The sequence below is a fragment of the Sebastes fasciatus genome, chromosome 11, assembly GCF_043250625.1.
Source record: "Sebastes fasciatus isolate fSebFas1 chromosome 11, fSebFas1.pri, whole genome shotgun sequence".
NCBI lineage: Eukaryota > Metazoa > Chordata > Actinopteri > Perciformes > Sebastidae > Sebastes > Sebastes fasciatus.
This window is the reverse complement of record NC_133805.1, coordinates 9,569,619-9,578,957: the sequence shown is the minus strand read 5'-3', so window position 1 is coordinate 9,578,957 and position 9,339 is coordinate 9,569,619. Positions and strand designations below refer to the sequence as shown.

The window sequence follows — 9,339 nt, the reverse complement described above, 5'->3', positions numbered from 1 at the left end:
ACGCCGTCATCACAGAGATGCGCGCACAGCGAGGGGGCAGAAAGTACGGCAAGTCTAGCGGAGCCAAGCTGCAAAGCAGAGATGACGAGTAGTTGTTGTGCAGTAAACTGCACCGACCACAGAAAAGAGGGATTGACAATGTTTAATAGTCCGAGGGGATCACATGCTACTTTGCTAAAAATAGAAGGAGATTATGGATCCAGACAAGCAATCTAATCACACAGCGCTAGCAAAGCAGCAGGTGATTATGGCGAGCTGTCATGCTCCACAGATCGATAAAAATGAACTGATCAACAACAGGGTGATCGACCCACACTCTAAGGAACTATTTATATATATTAAAGGGACTGTTTGTAAGAATCAGTGCATTTTAAATAGGTCTTTCAGTGACAGGCTGCTTCACCCGCGGTGTGTAAAAGAGAGATACCACAGGTCCTTCTGCTGCTGGAACACTTTATCAACATATAAAAAAGGATCATCTGACCTAACGTGCACAACCGGTGAAAAATATCACTTCATTACCAAGGTGGTAACTGAATTCAACAAAAGGAATATATGATAAATATCGAGTTAATTGTTCGAGTTATGGAGAAGGTGTAGGACCATATACTTCTTCCAACTTCTTTTCGGACATATATAACGTAATATATTTATTTATGTTGATTATTTTTTAATTGATTGTTTACTGTTCATTTTATTTGTTATTCTTATTTTGTTTTTTTACGTAGGTATTTGTTACATGTTCGAAATAAATAATTAATTAAAAATAAAGTGAAACTTGTCACTGTCCGCTCATATTAAACATGAATCCCAATTAGTGTATGAAAATAATATGCAAAATAAGCATATAGTTTGTTATCATGAACGGCCGAATGGTGCGTTGCTTTAAATGCTGCGGCCGCAAGGAATTGTGGGATGTTATTCTCTCGTTTCCTTTGGTAAAGGATGCTCCAGTGTATCCTATGCTGAAGGAGATAATAAAGGAAGCATTGAAGCTCCTTTCCTTAACTTTTGGTGAATTCGAACAGCTCTTATCACGGCTGCTACTGAGGTACTTCCGCGTCTTTTCACTCCGTTAGGAACCTTCCTAAGCAAAAAGGACTATTCGAACGCAACACAGGTGTAAATCTCCACTCTCCACTGAAACACTTGAACACAACAGAGCCATCGTTAGTGTTATTAGTAACACCTGTGCTTTGTCTACTAGGACAAGTCAAAATGTCTGCTGTGAAAAAGGATTGTTGTTTCAGATTTTCTTCATTTTCAGGGTTGGTTTAGTTAAAGTTAAAGTTGTGTAATAGTGACATTCATTACCAGGAAAGGTTGAGAAGGAGATATACATTTTCTAAAACGTTAAACGCCAAAAATACCCGGATGTTGTACTGATTTGGAAAAAATCTCCAGTAAGCATCGGACCAGTCTATCTCGCCTACTGTATCCCATAATGCAACGCGCTGGACCGCTACAGGCTACGGTTACAACAACAGCAGCAGCTAAATACGGCGCGTTTTTTAGATTTTTTGTAGCCATTTCATCACTAAATTCACTTCTGAAAGTTTTTGAGGCGAGAAATCAACTGTGTAGATTATTAATATCGGCAAATTTACGAAGTTAGATGGCCAATCGAACATTTGTTCCACCGTTGTCGGAGTTTAGAAGCTCCACACACTGCCGTGATGGCTAGCAAGCGCCTGCCGGGGTCGTTACCTCTCCAGCCGGGTAGTCACGCTCACAGACCGCTATGAGCTGCTGGAGCTCTTTCAAGAGACCGGTGTCGTAGACAAGAGGCTTTTATTTCCTTGTTGACAGATAGCTTGTTTACATTATAAATTAACAGGAACCTGGAACCACTGTTTAGTTGCTGAAACTGAAAAACCTTTTATGGATCAATATTTAATATTTCCCGTCTCTCCTCGTTGATGATCCTGTTTTTCTCACTTCATTATGAGCTGTTAGAATAAATAGTTTAAACCTGCCGTATCTTATAAAGTAAACAAGCAGAACATAAACAACTAAATCAAAGTTGTATTGTTCCATAATATTGCAGTAGTGATACGAGTTTGTTTTTTTGTCAAGCACTTTAAGAGCTGGTTTAAAGGCTGAAGCTTCATCTAGCATACTGCAAAATACATCACTTTAACCGTCACATACTGCATACTACTGAGGAACGCAGTATGCAGTATGTACTGTATACTGCATACTGCGTTCCTCAGTAGTATGCAGTATGCGGTTTCGAATACAGCCATGCTGCTTCTGCTTTGTAATGATTGTAACAGTGAATACAGACCTACCCTGCTTTACAGGAACAGTGTAGATCCTTCTGTCTGCTTCTCTCTGAAGTCGCTTTTTTCAAAACCTAGACATTTATTCAGGGAGTGCAGTTGAGGGCTCCATAGTACCTCCATGGTGGTAGCTCCATGTGGTGGCTCCATGGTAGCTCCATCGTGGTAGCTCCATGTGGTGGCATCGTGGTAGCTCCATGTGGTAGCGCCATGCATGGTAGCTCCATGGTGGTAGCTCCTCCGTGGTAGCTCCATGCATGGTAGCTCCATGGTGGTAGCTCCTCCGTGGTAGCTCCATGGTAGCTCCATCGATGGTAGCTCCATGTGGTAGCTCCATCATGGTAGCTCCATCCATGGTAGCTTCATGGTGGTAGCTCATCCGTGGTAGCTCCATGGTGGTAGCTCCATGTGGTAGCTCCATCGTGGTAGCTCCATGTGGTAGCTCCATGGTGGTAGCTCCATCGTGGTAGCTCCATGTGGTAGCTCCATCGTGGTAGCTCCATGTGGTAGCTCCATGCATGGTAGCTCCATCCATGGTAGCTCCATGGTGGTAGCTCATCCGTGGTAGCTCCATGGTGTAGCTCCATGGTAGCTCCCTGGTAGCTCTGACAGCATGACAGAGAAGCAGTGAGGGTCTGGGCTTAGTGAAGGCTGATTTTGATAGTATTTTTTTTAAAGGAGATAGTAACGATGTGGATTATCTGCTACAGCACAAATTTGAAAGCAATTCATCCAATAGTTAGGAAATATTAGGAGATATTTCACTTCATACAAAAGTGAAAAATCAACATTGCCATGGAGTCGCACCGCTAGCATAGCTCAAAACTGAGCCTGCAAAGTCTAGTGACCGTTTACAACTGAAAAACTGAATAGTAGTTTTAAAGTTTGCCACCATTTTTATCTTTTTTACGGCGGAGTATTAGGGCCACATTGAGGGGAAAAAAATAAATCTAAGATTTTGAGAATAAAGTCATAAGTTTACGAGAAAAAAGTCGTAGTATTATGAGAATAAAGTCATATAATTATAAAGTAGTAATTTTACGTGTTATTTTAGAAGGGAAATAGAGCAGCTTGCCGCCTGTGTAAAAATGAGGAACGTGGAGCATCTTGTGAAGTTATACTTTAGTTTAGGTTTCACAAATAATGAAATACTTCATCTTTTGGCACATCAGCACCACATCATCATCAGTATCAGGACCTTGAAAAGATTTTGCAAGAAACTGCGTTTATTCCGAAGAAAGAACCACACGGACCTCGATGGAAAGTCATCAAAGTCTGAGAGAGTAAGCGCCATGTCGCTATTGGGCTAAAATCACATTTGTCTTTTTAGGTAAGAGTTGTGGTTCATCATCCAGTGTTTAGATTTCACTGAGAGTGAATCTATGTCAAAGGAGGATCTTATATTTACGCATGCACATATGAAAATGCATCTTTGGAAGCCGCAGATTTGTGTGTTTGGACAAAAGTGAGCGTAGACACTTTGGTGTAGCAACCTTTATTGAAGGAGCTCTTACAACACTACTGAGGTTTGGTATCCTCAGGTAAAAATATCTTCTTGAACAACATGGGTAGAGGCTGATACACTGAGAATAATAGCACCACAGATAATAACAACAACAGTACAGTGACTCTGGGCCACTGATGACAACGAAACTTGAAGGTGTGGAACTTGAGGGGATCTAAAAAGGTACACACCGTTTCCTGTGTGTACGTGGGCGTGAGGAGCTCATAGTCCCACTAGGTTTCTTTTCCAGCCTTCAACCATGACAGATGTTTTCCTACCTCACTGATGAAGCACAGCGGTGTGTGTATGTGTGTGTGTGTGTTTGACAGAGGCCTCCCTGCTGCACAGACAACATAGAACAGGTTTCTGTCAATCTGTCGTTTGAACCAGTGACCCCAGCACAACTGTTTATAGAACAGTCGCCCAAGGCTACACGTAAAAAAATCACCTCCACACACATATTAGACAAGTAGTTGATGTAACCACAGAGATGCTCTCACACACACACACAGAGATACACACACTCGGGCAGAATCACACATGTTGAGTCCAGCTGTCGTGTCCTCATTAGTACCAGGTGAAGTGCTGATGGGTTTTGTTTGGGAGTCTGCCTGATGTCATGTCCTGTCTTCCCTGTTTTCGGCTTGGCGATCGAATAGAGCTTTCAAGTGATGTCGGGTGTGAGTTTTCACCAACTTACGAATAACTCAAGGCTTTTCCAAGTGACCTTTTCAAAACCTAAAAATAAAGTCGGCTGGACAATCGTGCGCCAGTCCTGGAGAGACAGGAGAGTGTAGCCTCGATGAGCCATTTTCAACCCACACTTAGTTAGTTGAAGTAAGGCAGAGCGTGCGTCCAGACTAGCTAAAAGTGATGCGGAATACCTGAGTAGAAATCAGCGCAATGCATTTTAAAAGCTATAAATTTAGTTTAGGCGTGGCCATTACTGATGGCTCTCCAGGACCGAAGCAACCCCCCCTTTGACTTGGGACATTCTTTACCCTGAAATTTGCCTTACAGGCAGCAATTTCTTCCAGTTGTGTACTGTCACAACAAGCTTGTTTAGGTTAGCACCATCATTTGGGTTATAGTCTAATGACCTCAGCATAGAAGGTGGAAATTGTACACGGCAGATAATCTGCCTTGGAGGCTAAACTCAGGGTAAAAAAGTCACAATTTTGTTTCATGAAGACATTTCCATTTGTCTGCCACACAATCATTTGTCATTTTGAGACATTTATTATTTAACCAACACAGTGTACGGTAAATGAGTGAGACTGAATATTCATATTGGGACTAAAAATCTATTGCATGTTGGAGACGGACACCCTGCGGGAGACGGTTTGGTGGAAGACCCCGCGGAGCAGAGAGGCGTAATCTGAGACGCGGAACAGGTGGCGCTGGGCGTAGGTGATGTCGTCCGGCCGCCCCCTGCTCACCAGCGTGCGCAGGTTGACCTCACTGACTTGGCTGCCAATGGCGATGACAAAGAGCTCAATTCCGGCGTCCGATACCTCGCGGACGCGCTTTTCCAGCTCGGCCTCGGTGATGGCCTGAGACCTGCCGTCAGAGAACATCACCAGCTTCTTCTTGCCTCCCGATGCGTCCCCGCGGCCGCGTAGATTCTTGATGGCGAAGTCCATGGCCCCTAGCACGTCGGTGCCGTCATTTTGGAAGGCCGCCTGTTCAATGTTCAAAGACAGCAAGGTCAAATTGGTAGTTGGCGCCTGCTCCATGCGGGTGCTTCGGCTGTACTGGCCCGCGCCCACTTTGACAGTGACACCCCTCTTCCTCTCGCCAGTCAGGAAACGCTCGGCCAAGCGGCGGACAAAGGTCTTGCTTGTTTCGAAGTTCTTCTGGCCCACACTGGCCGAGCTGTCCATCATCACCAAAATCTCGGCACTGTCAGCGAAAGAGACTGCAACAAACACACACAGACGCACAATACATCTGATCAATAGCTGTTTCCAGTGGTTCTGTAAATGTCAGACGTAGCGAGGCGCAAGACAGCCAAATAACATTTATAGACATTTTCAAACTCGGAACTATAAACATTCTAAATGGGTCCCTTTGTATTTCCTGTTTTCAGTGTTTGTGAATTCAGTAGGGTCGTGTCTAGAAGGTAACCTGTAAATTGCGAAATCTTATCTGAAATCTGAGTTTCCCCAACTCACGGGTTACCTTCTAGACAAGCAGTAGCTGAGAGGGGGTAAACTTGGACCAAAGCTGTTGCCCTAGCAACAGAATGGCAATGAAAAGGTCTGTACAATTCACTACATTTCATGGGTTTAAATTGTTTGTTGTTTTATTGGAGCCTTCAAATGGGGTTGTGTTTACCGTGTTCACGAGATGAGTCCATATGAACGCCCCCCTCATGTCGTATTCACGACCTCGTAAGTGGAAAGTTTCTGAAAGCTCAGAGTTCACGACTTGTGAAATGTTTGTTGACGTTGTCAGAAATGGCGGAGCCAATGCAAGTTCATTTTTCGGTGCATAGTAAGTTAATATATTGTAATTTTAGTCGTATATTGTTTTTCTTGATAATTTTATAATATGTCTGAAGAAAATGTTGATATTCCCAATGACCTCATCTTTTTCCTCTGTCATTACGCCTTTACATTTACTGCATTATGTTACCCACTTGCTAGCTTGCTAAATCGTTAGCCTCTGTGGCTTCTAGATGCCGACAGTAACGTTAATATTGCTGTTGCTTAGCAGCAGTGTTCACACGACTTAACCACTTGAACGCCAAGCATATCGTGTACATGACTTCCCGTGTTGTAAACACGAGCTCACGAGTTTCATTTCAACTCTCATTTACTGTGTGTCTTTGTTTTAACTTATTATTTAAATGTACTTTAAACTAATATAGACAAAATGTGAGAAAAGGAGGAAAATGTTACTAAAGATATAAATGGCAAACTGGGTCAACAGCAGTAAGATAAGACATTAAACATTAAAAACAGTTAACCAACCAGTGGTCAGACCTAAAACTTGTATTGTTGAAAAAGAAAAAGAAACTTACTGGGACATTTGTAGTCTGGGCACCTCTTTTCTGAATGAGAGAACAACAGGAGTTAATAAGTTTGTTTATTTGGAGTTGGTACAAAAGATTGACTTGATGGAAATTACCAATGATGTGTGTGTGTGTGTGTGTGTGTGTGTGTGTGTGTGTGTGTGTTTGCGTGCACTTATGTGTGTATGTTTACCTAGACAGATTTTGGCTGTGAGGTTCTGCAGGAAAGTGTCATCTAGCAACACAGCATAGTTGTCCAGGACAAAGGAAAAGCCTGGTTTGGGGTCAGTCTTACAAACCAATTCCCCAAGCTGCTCGATGTTGGGCTCACGGCCTGAGTAGTCCTTCACTCCTAAACCACCCACCTGCAGTGGAGGAAAGAGGTTTTTAGTTTTGCGGGATCTACGAGTGCGGCAAGGACGCTTATAGTGGAAATGAGTTAGCATCCGGTTCCCTCGTCTGGAAGTCAATGGGGTTTTTTTAAAGTTATTTTTTTGGGGGCATTTTTCCATTTTTATGACAGGACAGTGGATAGAGTCTTGAAAGGGGGGAGAGAGAGAGTGGATGCGGAAAGGGCCACAGGCCGGATTCGAACCCGGGCCGCCGCGGTCAGGACCAAGCCTTAATACATGGACGCCCGCTCTACCAACTGAGCTAACCCAGGCGCCGTCAATGGGGTTTTTGAATGGGTTTTTAGTTAGATGCCTGAATAAGGTCTGTGGTTAACACAAGCTTGAGAGATTTTAACGTTTTGTTCTACGATATAAAATACGTCAGTAAATATTCCACTCGTGAATTTTGAAGCTTTTATATGTCTTAAAAAAGGCGGTTTCTAACAAGTGGCTAAATGAGACTACTAAACGTCATCACGCCAACTCGTCCGCCTTTACAGCCTCGTTGCTTATACTCTCGCTCATGTGACCGTGGTGTAGCTCGTTTATAGCCCAACGTTAGCCTTTTACTTCTGCTGATTGCATTCACACTTCTAACATCATAGAAGTGGTGTTCATTTGTGTCGATTATTTTACGGAACAGAACATATCATAAAGGTTTGTTTGCCACAGAGCTTATTTTCTGCAATAACCCAAAACCCAATGGAGCAATCACATTGGCTTTTTGTCGAGGGAACCCAGGGCGATGCTAACTTCTGGTCGGCCTACAAAAATACGTCATCCCTGCAGCACTCTATACGGGCATTCACGACATTTTAGTATCGACTACTCCCAAAAAGTCGTTATAGTCGATAAATCGTGGGAGATGTATCTTTTTTTTTTCAACCAATAACAATGATTAATTCTCGTCAAAAAGGTCTCAAATACAACCAGTAAAGGGTTAACTAATGTAAGCAGAACCCAGCTAGGCTCTGATAGGCTGTTTACAAAATGAGCCACGATCTGATTGGACTAAACCCGGCAAGCTTTTCTGAGCTGGAGATACCTTTTAACTTGCAGTAACGACGCGACTGCAGAAATACCGTTTTCATTATTTATCAATACAAGTTTATCACATTTAATGTTTCTATAATATAATGAGTTTTAAGACTATTCTGTGTCTATCTAGGTGTATTGTACTCACCCGGAGATTTTTACCACAGAGTACGTTGAGGGGAACCTTGTCCCTGATAATATCAGAACGTCCATCAGTGAGAACGATGACGACTTTGTTCTCTTTCTTCATCTCGGCGATGGTGTTGGTCAGAGCATAATCAAGGGCCTCACCCGTGTACGTAGCCTCAGCCAGCCACTGCAATTCTCTCACTTTCCTGTACAAACACACAGACACACACACAGAAATGTTGTCAGTTCAATCACTGCCATTAAAAAAGTCATTGTAGTGCAGCTAGTTTATTGGGAGCAGGAGGAAACGGTTAGCCTCCGTCAAAATTGAGAAGAAATATGCCTACAGTTCGAAATTGTTTTTAACAGTAGCATGGTGTTAGCCAGCAAGCGAGTGTGAAGCAGTTGTTCAAGAAATAGAAAATACAACATTTCTGCTTGTGTACAGATTAAACAAACAAGACACAACGTGTTAGTTATTAATGTTTTAGAGGTGTAGCAGGCTAGCTAGTACACAACGAGACCAGGCTGCACCCGTCTGTACGCTAAGATATAAGCTAATTGCCCTCTGGCTCCAGATCCGTACTTCACATCACGTAGACATATGGTGACATGATTTTTTGATCTTCACGTCATTCTTGGAGAGACAGCCAATATGCGCATCACCCAAAATGTGAAACTATCTATTTAAACTAGCGCTGTCAAACTTAACGCGATAATAAGCCGTTAACGCAAATTCGCCACTAATTTCTTTAACACATTGACGCAACGTGCAATTTTTAAAGCCAAAGGGAAGTTACAGGCATCATCGACTAGAAAACCTAATGAATCCATTGGTACCAACCATGTCATACTAGGAGGTTAAATAACGCTACAAACTTTCGCTAAATTTTGGCGAGGAAAAACTGGCGTGGCCATTTTCAAAGGGGTCCCTTGACCTCTGACCTCAAGATATGTGAATGTAAATGGGTTCTCTGGGTA

The 9,339-nt window shown here is 42.8% G+C and overlaps 1 protein-coding gene across 1 annotated transcript in view; it reads right to left on the bottom strand.

Moving 5' to 3' along the window:
- Positions 1–3,761: 3,761 nt before the first annotated feature.
- Positions 3,762–9,339, bottom strand: part of col6a1 (collagen, type VI, alpha 1) — a 32,829-nt gene continuing 27,251 nt past the window's right edge. The window contains exons 32-35 of the mRNA XM_074650414.1: positions 8,378–8,564; positions 6,996–7,167; positions 6,812–6,841; positions 3,762–5,704 (exon numbers count right to left, since the gene is read on the bottom strand). Of these exons, the coding sequence (XP_074506515.1) occupies positions 5,091–5,704; positions 6,812–6,841; positions 6,996–7,167; positions 8,378–8,564 (1,003 nt within the window). The 3' untranslated portion in view covers positions 3,762–5,090. The remainder of the gene's footprint in view (positions 5,705–6,811; positions 6,842–6,995; positions 7,168–8,377; positions 8,565–9,339) is intronic.